We start from the raw sequence: 19534 nt of genomic DNA, 5'->3' as shown, positions 1-19534 counted from the left end.
AAAAAAAAATTACAGGGAAGCGGACCCAATGCCCAATGGATAGGGCATCCGCCTTCCACATGGGAGGTCCGTGGTTCAAACCCTGGGCCTCCTTGACCCGTGTGGAGCTGGTCCATGTGCAGTGCTGATGTGCACAAGGAGTGCCATGCCATGCAGGGGGTTCCCCGCAGAAGGGACCCCCAAGTGCAAGGACTGCACCCCATAAAGAGAGCCGCCCAGAGCGAAGGAAAGTGCAGCCTGCCCAAGAATGGCACTGGACACACGGAGAGCTGACACAACAAGATGATGCAACAAAAAGAAACACAGATTCTTGGTGCCACTGATAAGGACAGAAACAGTCACAGAAGAACACACAGTGAATGGACACAGAGAGCAGACAACTGTGGGGGGGAGGGGGAAAAATCTAAAAAAATATTACAATGAGATAGCATTCCACACCTTAAAGAAAGGCAGTTATTAAGAAATCAGAAAATTACAAGTGCTAGAAAAGATGTGGAGAAATAGGAACATGCCTTCATTGTTCATGGGAATGTAGAATGGTGCAGCCTCTGTGGAAGAGAGTTTGGCAGTACCTCAAGATTAATATAGAACTGCTGTATGATCCAGCAATTCCATTACTAGGAATATATTTAGAAGAATTAAAGGCAAGGACATGAACTGACATTTGCACACCAATATTCATAGCAGCATTATTCACAATTGCTATAATATGGGACACCAGCCCAAATGTCCATCAACCAATGAATAGATAAACATAATATGTATATACACACAATGCCATACTATTCAGCTGTAAGAAGAAATGAAATCGGGATGCATATGGTAATGTGAATGAAACTAGAGGAAGTTATATTGAGTGAAATAAGCCAGACACAAAAGGACAAATACTGTATGGTCTAATATGAGCTTAATATGATGAGTAAACTCAGCGATGTAAACTCTAGAATATAGGTTACTAGGAAATAGGTGTGTTGATAATGGGAGATGATGCTTAATGTATGTAACATTCTTAATAAGGTTAATTGTAAAAGTGTGGAAATGAATAGGGTTGAGAATAATGCATAATGAATATAGCTATCACTGCTGATTTCTAAATGTGATAATGGTTGAAAGGGCTAGTTTGTGGAAGTAAATGTCAATTGAAAGGAAATGTAAGATATGGATTATAGTTAATAGTAATATTTTGATGATGGTCTTGTCATAATTTGTAACAAATGTTTCACTACAATGCAAGGTGTTGGTGGGGAGATGTATGGGAACATGTTATGATGATATGAATATTTATTTTGTAAATTCACAAATTTTACTATACATTTATTGTTTATGTATGCTCATGAATGAACATTCTTCAATAAAATTTTATTTAAAAAACCAACAGCCTGTTTACTCATCAAGCAAATTTAGAATTGAAAATGAACAACTTTGTGAAACCTCCTGTGAACCCACTTTTTTATATGTCCCTTAACCCTACACCAGTAAATATTGTTTCATATGTTTACCAAACAGGTTCTTAGAGTATTACATATATAAATATATACATATATATATCTTATGATTTTGTATTGACTGACTTTGACTGTACATAAATAAAATATAAAAAGAATCAGTCAGAGGAGCAGATGTAGCTCAGTGGTTGGGCACTTGCTTCCCATGTACAAGGTCCTGGATTCAATCCCTGGGATTAAATCCCTAAAAAAAAAAAAAAGGAATGAAGTCTGATTCATGTAACAACATGGATTAACCTTGTAGACATCATACTCAATGAAATTAACCAGACACAGAAGGACAAAATCTGTATAATCTCACTGATAGGAAATAATTAGAATAAGAAAACTGAGAGTTAGAATTTAGCATTTAGGTAGGCAGGGGTGGGATTGGGGGTAAGGAATTGGTTGTTAAGGCTTATAAAGTACAGGGTTCCTCTTTGGGATAATTGTAAAGTTTTGGAAATGGATGGTGGTGAAAGTAGCAAAACATTGTGAATGTAATTAACAGCACTGAATTCTATATGTTAATGTGTTTAAAAGGGGAAATTGTAGGTCATATATATTAGAATAAAAACTAAAAGGCAAAACACAGGACAGTACAACAGTGAAAACTATCATAAATGATGGACTATAACTAATACAATTATAAAAATGTTCTCGTGAATTATAATAAATGCACCATAATAATGCGAAGTTTTAATAATAGGGTGGCATATAGGAAAAACACACTCTAATGTAAACTATACTTTGCAGTTAATAGTACAATTACAATATTCTTTCATCATTTGTAACAAAGGTACTATACTAATGCAAAGTGTTAGTAATATGGGGAAGTATACATGAATGCTGTATTTTCCACATGATTGTTCTATAAACCTACAACTTCTCTAATTAAAAAATTTAAAAAGAAACATCCCAAATTATTGGGATAAAAGCACAATAATAGAGATGAAAAATACACTTGAAACATTCAACAGAAAATTTGAACAGGCAGAAGAAAGAATCAGCAAATGAGAAGATAGGACAATCAAAATCATACAGTCAGAAGAAGAGCTAGAGAAAAAAATTAAGCAGAATTTAAGAGTGTTGTGTGTCAGCATGAAGTGTATCAACAAACACATTGTGGGAATCCCAGGAGAAGAGAAGGAAAAGGGGGCAGAAAGAAAATGAATAATGTAAAAATTTCCCAACCCAATGGGAAACATACATGTCCAAGAAACAAAACATACTCCAAACAGGATAAACCCCAATAGGACTACTCTGAGACACATACTAATCTGAACGTCAAATGCTAAATATAAAGAGAGAATTATGAAAGCAGCAAGAGAAAAGCATTTCACTACATACAAGGATCCTAATAAGACCAACTGTCAATTTCTCATCAGAAACCATGAAGGTGAGGGCAGTGGTATTATGTATTCAAGATACTGAAAGAGAAAAACTTCCAGCCAAAATTTCTTCACCTGGTAAAACTCTCCATCAAAAATGAGTGAGAGTTTAAAATATCAAATATAAACAGGAAAAGAGAGTTCATCACCAAAAGATCTTCCCTATAAGAATTACTAAAGGGTTGTCAGGGTGAAGGAAAGGACAGGAGAGAGTGGCTTGGAACAGTGTGAAAAAGATCTGTAGTAACAGTTGCTCTTCCTGTTTGACATTATTTATGAATTCCAAAAAGAGATATAGATTATGATTGTAAACTGGTCTGTTTGTCTGGAGGTGATAACCCTTTTATTGTATTAGATTCAGCTGAGATGCCTGATTAAATTATGTTAAGATTAGGGCTTTGATTCAACCATATCATTAGAGTGTGACTTAGAGTTGAGTCCCAGTCCCCTTGGTGGGCTGATAAAACAGACTCTCACACAGAAGTAGACACAGAGAGAAGATACACAGAGTATCCTGTGGTCTGGAAAGAGATGAACCTGACAGCTTACAGCTGACCTTGTGAAGAGAACAGAGCAACTGAACCCAGCAAGAGATGAGCATCAGGGAAAGAAACTAGCCCTATGCCAGCCTACAGCTGAGATCAGAAGAAGCTGGAGGGAAGTAGATGTGGCTCAAGTGATTGGGCTCCTGTCTACCACATGGGAGGTCCCTGGTTTAGTTCCCAGGGCCTCCTAAAGAAGACAGTGAGCTGGAGTGATGGGCAGGCATGGCAAGCTGAAACAAGATGTTGCAACAAGAGACACAAGAAGAAGAACATAATGAGAGACACAACAAAGCAGGAAATGGAGGTTCCTGGTACTTCCTAAAGAAGATGAGCAAGACAGCAAACTGACATGATGGACAGGTATGGCAAGGTGATGCAACAAGAGACAGATGAAGAAAAACAATGAGAGACACAACAAAAGCAGGGAATGGAGGTGGCTTAAGCAATTAGGTGCCTCTCTCTCAACATTGGTGGTCCTGTGTTCAGTTCCTGGTGCCTCCTAAAAAACAAGACAAACAGACACAGCAAGTGCAAACAATGAGGGGGTGAGGAGAAATAAATAATTTTTTTTAAAGGAGAAGCTGGACCCATGGAGCCTTAAGAGAGGAGAGCAAGGCTGAACCCTCACAGATATTGCCCATCATCTTGCTTCAACACATGGCCAATGAGTTTGGGTGAGAAAGTACCTCTTACAGCACCCTGAGTTTGACTCTTCAGGATCATGTGACTGTAAACTTCTACCCCAAATAAATACCCTTTATAAAGGCCAACAGAGTTCAATACTTTGCATCAGCACCCCTTTGATTGAATAGAACAGTAACTAAAAGGGTAAATGCAAAACTCAATAGTACTGTATTCTCAATATATAACTCTACTCTTTAATTCCTATAAGAGTTAGGAAACAGCTGAATAAGAAATAGGAGGATTAGAGAGACAGAAGACTCACTTCTCTCCCAGAAAAATAGCAGGAAGACAGGCAGACACTGGAAAACTGTTCTATGGCTTAGGACATGAGGGGAAGGCAAGATACCACCCAGAAGAGAGAAGGGTGAAGGAAAGGAGACTCAATTGGCTGGAAAGATCCCATGAGTAAAGCTATAGCAGCAGCTGCTGGAGCTCATCCACTCACCCTTGGAGTAGATAGCTATGGGCCAGAGGCTAAGGAATGATTGAGTTACAGGGATCCTCTTCCCCAAGAAAGGGAAGAGGGAGCAACATAACTTATGGCATCGCAGCAGTCAAACCCTTTCCAGGCCAGGTGAGGCCACAACATTGTTTGCCCTGAGAGTCAGCAGGGAGCTAAAGATAACCTGTCTTCTCAAACACCCTCCCTACTGACCTGGATTGGTTGCAGATGAGGCAGAGGGAGGAAAGGTACAGTGGGCCAAGGTAAGAAAAAAGCTTTTAAAAAAAGTTTAATTTGGGAGGCTTGGCACTGAATAGTCTGCTTTGAGGGACACTGATTCTGTACTACCCACTTGAATGGGGTTAGGTTAAGGTGAATGTAACCCCCTCCCCAGCATCTGGGATCTGAGAAGAGAGAAGTGCTGAAGAGTACCGTCTGCTGGCAGACCATAAAAGTGCATGCAGAGAAGGAGAAAAATAATAAATAAGAGGCATCCATCATCCATGTAGAATCTAAGGTCCCTCTTGATCTAGAGGTGGAGAGGACAGCACCATCCCAGGGTCCACAGAATGGAGGAACAAAATATGGACTAGAGTGGATTTACTGATATTCTACTATAGAACTATTGTGACTAGTAGTAGAAGAAATTTTAGCATCGAGGTGGAGAAAGCGGCTGCAGTAGTTGCTGAGGATAGGGAGAGGGAAGAAGAGATGTGAGGTGGGGGCATTTTTGGGATTTTGAGTTGTCCTAAATGATATTGCAGGGTCAGATGCTGGACTTTAAATATCCTGCCATAACCCACTGAATGTACTGGGGAAGAGTGTGAACTACAGGGTAAACTATTATCTATGTAGAGCAGCAGTGCCCCAAAATGTGTTCACCGAGTGTAATGAGTGTGCCACAATGATGGGGGAGGTTGCTGGTGTGGAAGGAGTGGGGGTGGAGAGGTGGGGGGTATACAGGAACCTCATATTTTTTAATATGAGTAATTTTTTTGTGATGTATATATCTTCAAAAATGCAATTTATAAAAGTGATGAGGTGGGGGATGGGGAGTGGGTTATATGGGAACCTCTTATGTTTGTTTTTTTATGTTTTTCAATGTAACATTACTTGTGATCTATTAACTTTAATTAAAAAAAAAGAGGCAATCTGGCACCTTTACTACCCCCCTCTCCAAGGCCCTTGGAAAGTGGCCTGCACCCCATTATTGGGTCCATAACCTGGTCTTAGCAGTTAAACAGGGTGGCTAGAGAAATAAAAGATATTAAGAAAACACTGGGCAAGCACAAAGAAGAATTTGCAAACTTGAGAAAAATAACAGAGCTTATGAGAACAAAAGACAAGCCCCACGTGCAAGGAGTGCACCCAGTAAGGAAAGCCACCCAGTGCGAAAGAAAGTGCAGCCTGCCCAGGAATGATGCTGCACACATGGAGAGCTGACACAGCAAGATGATGCAACAAAAAAGAAACACAGATTCCCAGTGCCGCTGATAAGGATAGAAGAGGTCACAGAAGAAGAAGAACACACAGTGAATGGACACAGAGAGCAGACAACTGTGGGTGGGTGGGGGGGGGTGTTGGGGAGGAAGAGGAGAGAAATTAAATAAAAATAAATAAATCTTAAAAAAACACATTAGAGGTATACAACAGCAGACTTGAAATGATAGAAGAAAGAATCAGCAACATACAGGACACAACAGCTGAAATTGAAAAGAGAAGAACTGAGAGAGAGAAAAGAATGGAAAAAATCGATCAGGGGCTCAGGGAGTTGAACTATAACATGAAGCACACCAACATGCATGCCATGGGAGTTGCAGAAGGAGAGAGAAGGGAAAAGAGGCAGGAAGTGTATTTGAGGAAATGGTTGAAAATTTTCCAACTCTCATGAAAGTCATGAAAATACATATTCAAGAAGCACAGTGTACTCCAATCAGAATAAATCCAAATAGACCTATTACAAGATACATAATATTCAGAACATCAAATGCCAAAGATAAAGAAAAAATTCTGAAAGCAGGGAGAAGTGAAACATCACATACAAAGGATGCCCAGTAAGACTTAGTGTAGATTTCTCTTCAGAAACCATGGAGGTGTGATGGCAGCAGTATGATATAATTAAGATTTTGAAAGAGAAAAACTGCCAGCAAAGAGTTCTTTATCTGATAAAACTGTCCTTCAAATATGATGGTGAGTTTAAAGTATGCAAAGATAAAGAGAAACTAAAAGAGTTTGTTAAAAAGAATCCTGCTCTGCAGGAAAAACTAAAGGGAGTTCTGTAGCCAGAAAAGAATAGAGAAGAGAAAGAGAGGCTTGGAGAGGAGTGTAGAAATGAAGACTACCAGAAAGGGTGTAGCAGTTTGATATAGTTATGAATTTCAAAAATAGAAATTGGATTATGGTTGTAAACTGATCTGTACCTGGGCATGATTAAATTATGATTAGGGCTTTGATAGGGCCACATCAGTAGGGTGTTGATAAAAGGCATGGCAAAGGACAGAGTTGGAGGCTTTTTGATGCTGGAGTTTTGATGTTGGAATTCTTAAGCTGGAGCCCTGGGAAGTAAGCACACAGAGGAAAGAGAAGCAAGCCCCAGGAAGAGAGGAACCTGAGCCAAGAGAGAAGCAAGATCTGGGAAGAAAGGAACCCAGGAAGCCTGAACCCTGGCAGATGTTGACAGCCATCTTGCTCTAACATGTGGACATAGATTTTAGTGAGGGAAGTAACTTATGCTTTATGGCCTGGTATCTGTAAGCTCCTACCCCAAACAAATATCCTTTATAAAAACTAGCCAATTTCTGGTATTTTGCATCAGCACCCCTTTGGCTGACTAATACAAAGGGTAACCAAAAAGGCAAAAACATGGACAAAAATATGATATGACATATGAAAGCCAAGGATAAAATGGTTGAAGTAGTGCCTTTTCAGTAGTAACACTGAATGTTAACATATTAAATTCACCAATCAAAAGATATAGGCTAAAAGAACAGATAAGGAAAAAACATGAGCCATCAATATGATGTCTACAGGATGTCTACCTTAGACCCAAGAATGCAAATAAGCTGAAAATAAAATGTTGGAAAAAGATATTTCAATCAAACAGTAACCAAAAAAGAGCAGGGGTAGCTGTTCTGGCGCCAGACAAAACAGACCAAATGCAAGAAAGTGTTAAGAGATGCAGAAAGCCATTATATATTAATAAAACAGACAATCCACCAGGAAGGATAACAGTCAGAAATATCTATGTAACTAACCAGGGTGCCCCAAAATATATGAGGCAAACTCTGGCAAAACTGAAAGAAGAAATAGACTCCTCTGCAATAATAGTTGGAGACTTCACCATGCTACTTACATCAATAGATAGAATAACTGCACAGAAAATCAACAAGAAAACAAAAATTGAACAATATGATAAACAAACTGGACCTGACAGATGTATACAGAATATTGTACCCCAAATCAGCATGTTATACATTCTTCTCAAGTGCTCATGGGTCTTTCTCCAGGATAGACCACATGTTGGGTCACAACAAAGCTCCAATAAATTATACAAAGTACCTTCTCTGGTTTTAATGGATTGAAGCTAGAAATCAATAACAGGTGGAAAAGAGGAAATTTTGCAAATATATGGAGACTAAAGAACATGTTCCTAAACAATCAGTGAGTTAAAGAAGAAATTGCAAGAGATATCAATAGATATCTCAAGATGAATGAAAATGAGAACACAACTTATCAAAAGTTATGGGAAACAGTGAAGGCAGTGCTGAGAGGGAAATTTATAGCCCTAAATGCCTATCTTAAAAAAAAAAGCAGAAATCAAATATGTGACTTAACAATTGGAGAAACTAGAAAAAGAACAGAAAACCAACTCCAAGGCAAGCAGAAGGAAAGAAATAATAAAGATTAGAGCAGAAGTAAATGAAATTGAAAACAATAACAACAACAATAAAAAACAATAGAGAAAATCAACAAAACCAAAAGCTGGTTCTTTGAGAAAATTTAAAAACTGCAGACAAAGGAAAAAAGAATTTGCAAATAAATAAAATCAGGAATGAAGTGGGGACAGTAGAACTGACCCCAAAGAAATAAAAAGGATCATAAAAATATATTATGAGAAACTATATGCCAACAAATTAGACAACCTAGATGAAATGGACAAGTTCCTAGAAATGCACAAAAAAACCTACATTGACTCTATAAGAAATACAGGAGCTCAACAAACCAATCACAAGCAAAAAGATTGAATCAGTCATAAAAATCTTTGCAACAGAGAAAAGTCCAGGACCAGATGACTTCACAGGTGAATTCTACCAAACATTTTGAGAAGAATTAATACCAATCCTATTTACACTCTTTCAAAAAATTGGAAAGAAGGAAAATTACCCAACACATTTAATGAAGCAAACATTACCCTAATACCAAAGCCAGACAAAGATACTACAAGAAAATGACAGACCAATATCTGTAATGGATGTAGATGCAAATATTCTCAACAAAATACTTGCATATTAGAAGAATTCCAACAGCATATTAAACGAATTAAACACCAAGATCAAGTGGGATTTATTTCTGGTATGCAAGGATGATTCAACATAAGAAAATCAATTAATGTAATACACCATATTAAAAAACTGAAGGAAATAAAACACATAATCATCTTGATTTATGCAGAATAGGCATTTGATAAAATTCAGCATCCTTCCTTGATAAAAACACTTTGATAGGTATAGAAGGAAAGTTTCTCAACGTAATAAAGGGCATATATGAAAACCCCAAAATCAACATCATACTTAATGGTGAGAGGTTGAATACTTTTGCTTTAAGATCAGGAACAAGACAAGGATGCCCACTGTCACCAGTACTATTCAACATTTTGCTGTTTCTGGCTAGAGCAATTAGGTAAAATAAGTAAATAATAAATAAAAGGAATCCAAATTGGAAAAGAGGAAGCAAAATTCTCACTATTTGTAGATGGCATGATCCTATATTTAGAAAACCCCAAATTATCTACAACAAATCTATTAGACCTAATAAATGAGTTCAGCAAAGTGGCAAGATACAAGATCAACATGCAAAAATCAGTGGTATTTCTATATACTAGTAATGAGCAAGCTGAGGAGGAAATCATGAAAAAAATTCCATTTAGAATAGCAAAATAAGACTCAAATATCTTGAAACTAATTTCACCAGGAAAGTAAAGGATTTGTATTCAGAATACTATAAAACATTGCTAAAAGAAATCAAAGAAGACCTAAACAAATGGAGGACATTCTGTGTTCATGGATTGAAAGACTAAACATTGTGAAGATGTCAGTAGTACCGAAATTGATTTATAGGCTCAATGCAATACCAATGAAACTTTTAATAGCCTAGTTTACAGAAATAGAAAAGTCAATTACCAAATTTATGTGGAAGGGAAAGGGGTAGCAAAAACCCAAAAACTGACTAATAAAAAAAAGTGAAGTCAGAGGACTCATACTTCCTGACCTTGAAGTATATTATAAAGCTATTATAAAGTGTATTATAAAGATCAAAACAGCATGGTATTGGGATAAAGATAGATATATTGATCAATGAAATCTAACTGAGAGTTCAGAAATAGACCCTCACCTCTATGGTCAACTGATTTTTGATAAGCCAACCAAGTATACTTTTCTGGGACAGAGCAGTCTCTTCAACAAATGGTGCTGGTAGATCTGGATATCCATAACCAACGGAATGACAGAGGACCCCCCCATCTCACACCCTACACAAGAATCAACTCAAAATGGATCAGAGGGAAAACAGATGTGGCTCAACCAATTGGGCTCCTGTCTACCCTATAGGAGGTCCAGGGTTCAATGCCCAGGGCCTCCTGGTGAGAGCAAGCTGGCCCAAGAGGCAAACTGGCCCACATGGAGCTGACCCATGTGGAAATGCTGCCCTGCACAGGAATGCCACCCAGTGCGGAAAAGCTGCCCCACACAGGAGTGCCAGCCAATGTGGAGAGGTGGCGCAGCAAGATAATGCAATAAGAGACACAGAGGAGAGAAAATATGAAGATGTAGCAGAACAGGGAGCTGAGGTGGTGCAAGAGAGTAATTGCCTCTCTCCCACTCTGAAAGGTCACAGGACTGGTTCCCAGAGCCACCTAATGAGAAAACTGTTGGAAACTGAGGCACAGTGGCCTCACAAGGAGAGATGTGCTGTCTCCATGGCTACGCTTGCAACCTAAGGAATGTGATAATTAAGAGTTCTGGACAAATGGGATGAAGCTGTTAAAGGCTGAAAAGAAAAGATGAGCACATATCTTTTGTAGTAAATAGAACACTTAGACTTTGTATCTTGAGATAAGATTTTTTAAGTTCCTTAGAGGTCCTTAGTAATGCTAATAGTTAACTGCTTGTTGCTGCTTGTTGTAACGTAGCCTGGGGTATATATAGAGCCCCTTGTAAACAATAAAGTTGTCTGATAAGTCTCTACTCACAGACCCCCTGATCCCAGCTCTCTTGTTCTTTCTTTCTTTCTCTTTCTTTCACTCTTCTTTTTCTCTTTCTTTCATTCCCGATACACTTTGGGTCCAAATCTCCAACAAATACAAGCAGACATGGAAGAACACACAGTGAATGGACGCAGAGAGCAGACAATGGGGGAAGTGGGGGCGGGGGGAGAAATAAATAAAAATATTTTTTAAAAAAATGTATCAAAGACCTAAACATAAAAGCCAGGACTATAAAACTCTTAAAAGATAATGTAGAGAAACATCTACAGACATTATAGCAGGTGGGGGTCTCTTAAACCTTACACCCACAACACAAGCAACAAAAGAAAAAATAGATAAATGGAATGTAGAAACCACATATCTAATAGGGTTTTAATATCCAGAATATATAAGGAAATCCTACAACTCAACAGTAAAAAGACAACCCAATTAAGAAATGAGCAAAGACTTGAAATAGACATTTCTCCAAAGAAGATATACAAATGGTTAAAAAGCCCATGTAAAGATGCTCAACATCACTTGCTCTTATGGATATGCAAAACAAAACCCCAGTGAGATGCTATTTCACATCCAGTAGAATGGATACTATTAAAAGAATGGAAAATTCCCATTTTGGAAAGGATGCAGAAAAACAGGAACACTCATTCATTGTTGGTGGGGAGGTAAAATGTTGCAGCCACTGTGGAAGTCAGTTTTGTGGTTCCTCACAAAGTTAAGTATAGAATTACTTCATGACCCAGCAATATTACTTCTAGGTATATATCAGAAAGATATGAAAACAGAGACTCATACAGGTATTTGCTCATCAATGTTCATAGCAGCATTATTCAAATTTGTCAAAAGATGGAAGCAACCCAAGTGTTCAACTGATGAAAGGATAAATAAAATGTGATATATACATATACAGCTATAAACAGAATGAAGTTCTGATGCTTGTGACAACATGGGCAAACCTTGAAGCATCATGTTGAATGAAATAAGTCGGACACAGAAGGACAAATATTGTGTGACCTCAATCATAAGAAATAATTAGAATAAGCAGACTCTTAGAGTCAGAATCTATAATCTAGATTACCAGCAGGTGGGGTAGGAGTAGGGGTAGGAAATGAGCAGTTAATGCTCAAATGGCTCAATTTTATTTGGCTTGATTGTAATGTTTTTGTATGGAATGGTGTGGATGGCAGTACAACATTGTGAACTTAATTGATGCGCTAAATTATATACGTGAATGTGGTTGAAAAGGTAAATTTTGGTTGAATATATGTCGGAATAAAAATGGAAAAAAACACATAGGATTGTACAATACAAACAGTGAACACTATTATAAAAGATGGATTAGAGTTAATAGTACAATTATAAAAACATTCTTTCCTGAATTGTAACAAATATACCACACCAATGCAAGGTGTTAATAATAGCATGCTATATAGGAATTCTGTATTTTAAGCATGATTTTCTGTAAACCTATAACTTCTCTAACAAAAAATAAGATTTTCAAGCACCAGAATATATACATATTCCAAATTGTTGTAAACAGTCTCCTTTCCTGAGGCTCTGAACAAATATGTAACCAAGAGGGCTCATTTGAAGGGCTTAAGGTCAGTGTTTCACTGCTTAAAGATAATGGCTGTGTTTATAGAGCCCCCAGGTCCATAAACAAGGTTATATTTGCATAAGAGTTGCTCTGCTAGTGGGCTCTCCCCAGCAGTGGGCAAAGCAGCAATTATGAGAGACAGCTGTGAACAACTATTACCAACTACTATGACCAAAAACCTTTGTCATCCTGCGTCTGAAGGCTTCGTGCTCAGCGAAGATAGTTTTCAATAAATTAATCACTAAGTAACCATTACAAAAAAAGTTTTAGACAAAATCAGTGTATAAAGCAAGCAACAGTTCCTCTAATTTCTCTTTTGGGGACCAGGAGAATTTTCACAGGGTGGGTTTCCTTGTGGGGATGGGCACAGACGTGGTTTGGGGTTGAAGGGGAAATGCACGTGTGGCACCTACCGCAGGTGATGGCGAGGATGTGTGTCTGCCAAGTGATGCAGTAGAACATGCCTCCTATGGCAATGCAGGCCAGAGTGCTGTTGAAACCACACAGGCCGAAGTAGATGGAGTCAAAGGGCGTGGCAAGCGTGAGAGCTGCGAGAGAAGGCAGGGGCAGGTTTGAGATGGGTGTCTCCGGGCTTCACCTGCTGGCCTTGAACCCCTGGGCTGACCCACCACAATCCTCAAAGCCCAGAACCAGCTGTTTTCTTAGGTATTTATATTTTATTTGGTGAGAAAACATCTAGAGGAATCCCACCGCCATGGAGCCAAATGTGTGCTAGTGGTTAAGCTAGGGTAAGTGAAGAAGCCCATTTGAACAAGGACTCTGAAGTCTGATTTAAACAGCACAGGGAAGGTCCTCTGCCTGCCAAAAAAAAAAGAACGTCTTCTCCGCTGATATCTTAATATCCTCTAACAGAGAACACATCCTTCTTGTTATCATTAGAGATAATTTAAAATATAAATATGCCTGGAAGAAAAAAAAAAACCCACAAACTTTAAATTTATACTACGGTGTGAAGGACTAATACTAGAGTCTCTTTTGAGGGCAGCTTTTGCTTAGAGTAGCATGAGAGCACTCACTCCAAAAGTGGAGCAATAGGATACAGTGGAGGGAGGTAAAGTTTATAGGAATCAGCAGATGGAGCATTGAGGACACATGTAACCAATTTGCTCAGAGCTGGTCCCAGGTACAAACATCCTTATAGCCCATTAACAAGGGAGATGTGGTGACACTAACCTGCTAGTATCCCCATGGTGGATCCAATTGCTGCATGCAAGCAAATAAGAGGTGAGGATATGAACAATGCTATGAGGAAAATGCCTCCGGTCCAAGGATTATCACAGCCGTACACTTGGCCGATCCCAACAGGGATGGCTCTCAAAAGCTGTAGGTATGACAGAATCACATGCTCAGTTTGGAGAAAAAAGAGATGACTTTTCCTGTGGCTGCAAAAGATTTGGCACCAAACCCTTCATATTTAATGCTTTGCAACAGGTTTCCAAGGTATTTTTCATTCTAATAGGTTAACTCTAAAAGGAACTTGAACTTTATCTTATTCTTGAGTTCTTAGAACATCGAAGGGTTAGCATGCTGTTTCTTTATTTAGAAATATGAGTGTAAGAAAAGTCTCATCCCCCCTGTGAAGAAAATCTGAAACCTTTCAAATTAAGGTGGTATTCACTAGAGAAGTAATAGAGTTTCAAAGTTGGGGTTGAAAAACCATTTTAAAAAACAACTAGTTAATGAAAGATGATTAGGAGTCCAAACAGATGGAAGGGTGGTCCTTTGTGTTTCTAAGAACTCCACGTCTGGGTGTGGTGACATTAGCCGGGTCTGGAGGGAAGACTGGAAACTGGCTTCGCATCCACAGTAGAGCCCCTGAGAAGCAGGAGGGCTCCGCACCTGCCCTTCGGATTGGTAAACCCCACTAGCGCACTGCTTGATGGTCTGGCTGCCGTGTATCTTGGGGGGAGCACAGGTGCCTGCTGGATGAGAACTGGTGTGAGGAGCCCAGGACCCGATTCCTCATGGGCGCTTACATGTGCTCTACAGTTTGGGCAAAGAGTGTGATTGATGGCTCCTGGGAACACAGCTTCCCTGGAGACAGGGACTGGGGCTGTTCAGCTGGAAAAGTACCTAGAAGATGAGGCTCTGGGCCGTGTTGGGGTGCACTGGGGCTCACCTCTTTCTTGGGTAGTAGGCTAAGGAGAGGCAGAGTCCTGGCATGAGCACGTGTGTGTATTGGCAAGCCAGCTCTTCTTTCAGCTCCGCTTCCCTTGCTGGGGATGTCAGGGGAGGGATATTTTGTAGCTCAAGGGCTACACCCCAAGTTAACATGTGTAGAGACAGCAGATGTTGCAGGAGCCTGTGGGTTGGCCTAGGGACCAGCCCTTGGGGCGCAGTATCCCTTTGCCCAAGGCAGAGAAGAGGAAGGGCGCCCTGGCCCAGCACACTGGGGGCAGGTGGGGCAAGCCGGAGATTTTACACAAGGCAGCAGAAATGGCAGGGGACTCTGCTGAGGTCACAAGAGCAGATGAACACATGAGCGTTCAAAATCACTGGGAGACTTAGACCCTCTCTCTGATATTCATCACTTGTGTCCCTGCATCTCAAGGCTTTAATGATAATAGTCAAAAAGGACAAAACATATCTATCTATCTATCTATCTATCTATCTATCTATCTATCTATCTATCTATCTATCATCTATCTATCTATCTATCTATCTATCTATCTATCTATCTATCTATCTATCTATCTATCTATCTATCTATCTATCTAGGAGGTACCAGGGATTGAACCCAGGACTTGGTACATGGGAAGCAGGCACTCAACTACTTGAGCTACATCCACTCCCTAAAACATGGTCAATCTTACCATGACCTATTTAATTGGCCAGAAAGTTATTTCTGAAAGGAAAACCACCAAAATATTATTTTTCCTTTCCTGCTTTCCCCTTGGATTATGGACTTCTAAAGTGTTTTTTTAAAGAATTCCCAAATATTTTATTTTTTACATTTTTGCAAGATTCCCAAATACCTTTTTAATTTGATAATGTAGCACTCAGAAGGCAAAATATCTCAGAATCACCTATTCTAACATCCTCTTGCCAAGCACACCAATTAGAGTAATCTTGCCTCAAAAATGTGTGGCTTGGGAAGCACCATGGGTAGAAAGCTCAGGGGCTGAACTGCCAGTGTGGAGCGGCAGCTTTTCATTCTTTTCTTGTGTGGGGTTTGGTCCTCACCAAAAAACGCAAAACAAAATCTAAAAAGATCCATGAGGAAAGGACTTATACCAGTATTTCTCTTTCTAAATAACGACGTTTCTTAGTGCAAAAGGATCTTTCTATGCCGCCAGGCTCTTGTCTGCTACAGAATTCTAGGAGAAACTACGCAGCATTATTTCTGAGAGAAAGTTCTTTCAGGAAGTTCGTGTGCCTTGTGGTTAGATGATGAATAACCAACAACAGTTTCAGAGCAAGCGAGCACCTGGCCCCTTGAGGGTAAGGGAAGTTAAGACTATGTATCTGTTTAGATGAGGAGGCTGACAGGCCCTCTTCTCCATGGTGATCTAATGCTTATAGGGAGCTCCTTATTGATCCCGGCAGACTTCCAGAAATCAGCATTATATACAGGATGCATGTAAAAGACTTTAAAATTCTTTTGTATATCTTTCTTAATAAAGGAACACCCATTTAAAAGGCTTTAAAATGTGAGCATGCCTGAGACTGAATGGAACCAACTTCCGTGGGATGGTAGGGTGATGTGTATGTCTTTAATTATTCAATGTGATTGAATGAAAGTAAGTGCTCATCGTAAGCTTCTTGAAACTGTAGTAAAAGACTCTAAGAAAGAAAGGAAAACGAAAGGGTCCAGGTATCAAAGCAGCAGGTCCGAGCTCTTGTCTACTTTACTCCTTACTATCTAGCAGGGTCATCTTAGGCAGGTCTCTTCACCTGGCCTCTGCTTCTTCTTCTGTGCTTGGCAGGGTGGAACTAGAAAGGGCCCTTTCAGCAAAGAAAAGGATGGTAGCTCATGAGATGCTGTATGTAGAGGGCTTCGCATTGTTTTGATTGTTCATTATTTCTTGTGATATTTCTAATGTGCAAAATAACTGTTTGCCCCGTTAGCATCAGGTTTGGACAGATGCTGTCCCCCTTCCGCCTTCCGTGACACTTACCAAAGGCACTTGGATCTCCGACCAGGTGATGTTGGGCACAGAGGATGCAGGCTGCAGCAGTGTCGTGGGGAAGAAGAGATTGTAGTGGCCTGTGGCTGCCAGGTACAAGGTCACGGCGATGTTGAAGGGCAGTGTGAAGACCGGGAGGTCCCACTTGCTGAGGATGGTGCTCAGGGCACTGGAGAGGATGGGGCTGATGGCAGGAGCACAAGAGATGCTGTTCAAGAAGCCGCCTGGCCCTGATGTGAGAGGGGCAGTCAAGACAGGCTGAGCGGGACAGAGGGGCTTGCTGGTCCTTCCTGGGAAAAAGCAGCCTGCAGGGTACCCTACCTAGCCTAAGTGGCTCTAAACTGGCCTTTCCCTTGGCCTCTTCTCTGGGCCAGGCACAGCGATGGGGTGAGGATGCCCAGAGTCAAATTCAGGAAGGCTCTCTAGGAAAAGTCAGGAAGACACAGAACTTCCTCGAAATCATATAGATTTATCCACAGACTTGAGGAGTGCGGGCAGGTTGGGGCAGGAGAAGGGAATCCCATTCATTCATTCATTCATTTGTCCACTCAAATAACACTTAAGGAGTGGATGAGCACATGGGGCCTTGAGGTCAGAGTGCCCTGGTTTTCTGGAGGTAAGAGAGAACTGGGCTCTGGGGCCCTGAGGGTCCTTCACCTATACTGGGAGGTTGTCTCACTCTGGTCAGGGGTCTCAAGGATAGGGATAAACTGTATGGGATGTGGAAGGAGACTCTGGAAGACTTCCAGAAACTGAGGGGACCTTGTGGCATGAGGCTCTTAGTCTAGGTGGGCACCAGTCTCTTTCTCTGTGCTCTGGTAGGGTGGGACCAGAAATGGCCCTTTTTGCTCTTAAAAACAGGAAAGTAAAGGACGGTAGCTGCATGTCAATCACCTAGCTCAGCACCTGGCACTGTGAAATGTTGGTGATTATCTGCACCTTTCTGGTGCACAAGGCTAACAGTGTCACTTTCTCAAGTTTGGGCAGATCTATCATGAATGACAGTCACAGGGTTGGATACAAATATTGGTGGCCCTTGATGTGAACCCAGATCCCCAGTAGCAAACTTACCAAGACATGGATGTAACGATGACAGGGAGCAAAAGCCACCAGTAGTAGTCACCTTTGTTGGAGAACACGGCCAGGAGCAGTCCCACCAGCACCCCGTTATAGCCGTGGAGCCCAGCGGCAATGGCGGACCTGGGGGAGGAGGGGCGTGGGCTGGTGGCGGGGACTAATGTAGAGGCCCACTGCCTCTCACTTTTCCTTCTGAATCAGTTTCCTCAATTGGGGCCTGACCACACCTTTAAACACACCCCCTCTGGGAAGGGGGAGGGAAGAGAGTAGCCCTTTCTGTCTCCCTAGAGAGTGGGTCACTATTAATAATCATCAGGAGAAGGATGGTTCCTCAGAAAGTTAAACTTACAATTACCATACGATCCAGCAATTCCCCTCTTAGGTATATACTCAAAAGAATCGAAAGCAGGGACTCAGGCACTTGTCTATTGATGTTCACAACAGCATTAATCACAACAGCCAAAAGGCAGAAGCACCCCAAGGTGTCCATGAACAGAGGATTGGGGGAACAAGTTGTGGGGTACACACACAGGGGAGGAATGAAGCACTCATCTCTGTTACAACGTGGATGGCCTTGAAAATATTATGCTGAGTGAAATAAGTCAGACACAAAAGGACAAATATTGTAAGATTCCACTGACGTAAAATATAAAGAATGGGCAAATTCATGGAGAAAGAAGATTGGAGGTTACCTGGGGCTGGAGGAGGGAGAATGGGGAGTTATCACTTAGTGGGTAGAGTTTCTATATTGGGTGATGAAGAATTTTGGAAATGGATGGTAGTGATGGAAGCACAGCATTGTGAAGGTAATTAATACCACAGAAGTGTACACTAAAAAATAAAGTGGCAACTTGTATATAAATATGGTTCCACAATAAAAATAAATAATCATCAGAGGCAATAGTCCGTTTTAGTTACCAGTGTCCTTATTTTAAGGGGAGCTGGGAAACAAGTAGAGCTGGGGGTGGGAAGGTAGAGTACTGTCTCCACAGGGAGAGACTCCATGGACCTATGCTTGGACTGTAGGTTTTTGGGGCTCCTTGGCTGTGGGAACTTACTTGTCCTGACTCAGGATGAGGGCTGTCAAAGTGGAAACGATGGTTGCCAAGCAGCCTGAGATGGCCCACCAGGGGTTCTGGATGAAGAGGCCAGCGACGATGAGGATGCCACTGAGGGGGTTGTTCACAAACATCACCTGAGATGTACCACGGAGGATCCAGTCAAGAAACTGGAACACTGGAGATTTGTCTGAAACGGGTAGGATGGGAAGTCAGCATGTTCTCAGTGGGCTCTCTCTGGGCTAGGCCCAAGGAAGTGGGCGGAAGGGGGGAGGGAATCTCCATACCAAAGTGCATTTGCAGGAGCCTGTTGTTAACCACCATGGAAGAGCATAAACAAGGAACTGAGAGGGCATTTGAGGACCCAAATTACTCCTCACACCCTTTGCCAGCTGGTCGTGGCCTCCAGGTTGTTTTTCTAGCAGTGGGGATGGAGGACCCTCAGCTCTTCATAACCCCTGTGATAATGCCATGAATTTTCAAGAAGACTGTTCTAGAAAGGAAACTCTCTTGCTGCATGAAAGGTGTCAAATTCATGACCCGAGGTCTGGGGAGATTGCTAAAGAGAACCCATTGGAATAGTAGACACGATTCTTCCGTGGCTCTAGAATCCCAGTGCTAAAACATGTC

At 40.8% G+C, this 19534-nt stretch overlaps 1 protein-coding gene across 1 annotated transcript in view; it reads right to left on the bottom strand.

Annotated features, from left to right (window-relative positions):
• The window catches only part of SLC14A2 (solute carrier family 14 member 2), a 237694-nt gene that overhangs the window by 13705 nt on the left and 204455 nt on the right, over positions 1-19534 (bottom strand). The window contains exons 14-18 of the mRNA XM_023586396.2: positions 18905-19094; positions 17841-17969; positions 16761-16953; positions 13816-13963; positions 13035-13169 (exon numbers count right to left, since the gene is read on the bottom strand). Coding sequence (XP_023442164.1) covers positions 13035-13169; positions 13816-13963; positions 16761-16953; positions 17841-17969; positions 18905-19094 — 795 coding nt within the window. The remainder of the gene's footprint in view (positions 1-13034; positions 13170-13815; positions 13964-16760; positions 16954-17840; positions 17970-18904; positions 19095-19534) is intronic.

The sequence above is a fragment of the Dasypus novemcinctus genome, chromosome 16 (genome assembly GCF_030445035.2).
Source record: "Dasypus novemcinctus isolate mDasNov1 chromosome 16, mDasNov1.1.hap2, whole genome shotgun sequence".
In the NCBI taxonomy this organism is placed as follows: Eukaryota; Metazoa; Chordata; class Mammalia; order Cingulata; family Dasypodidae; genus Dasypus; species Dasypus novemcinctus.
Note: the sequence above shows the minus strand (reverse complement) of the source record. Positions and strands in the feature narration are given on the sequence as shown.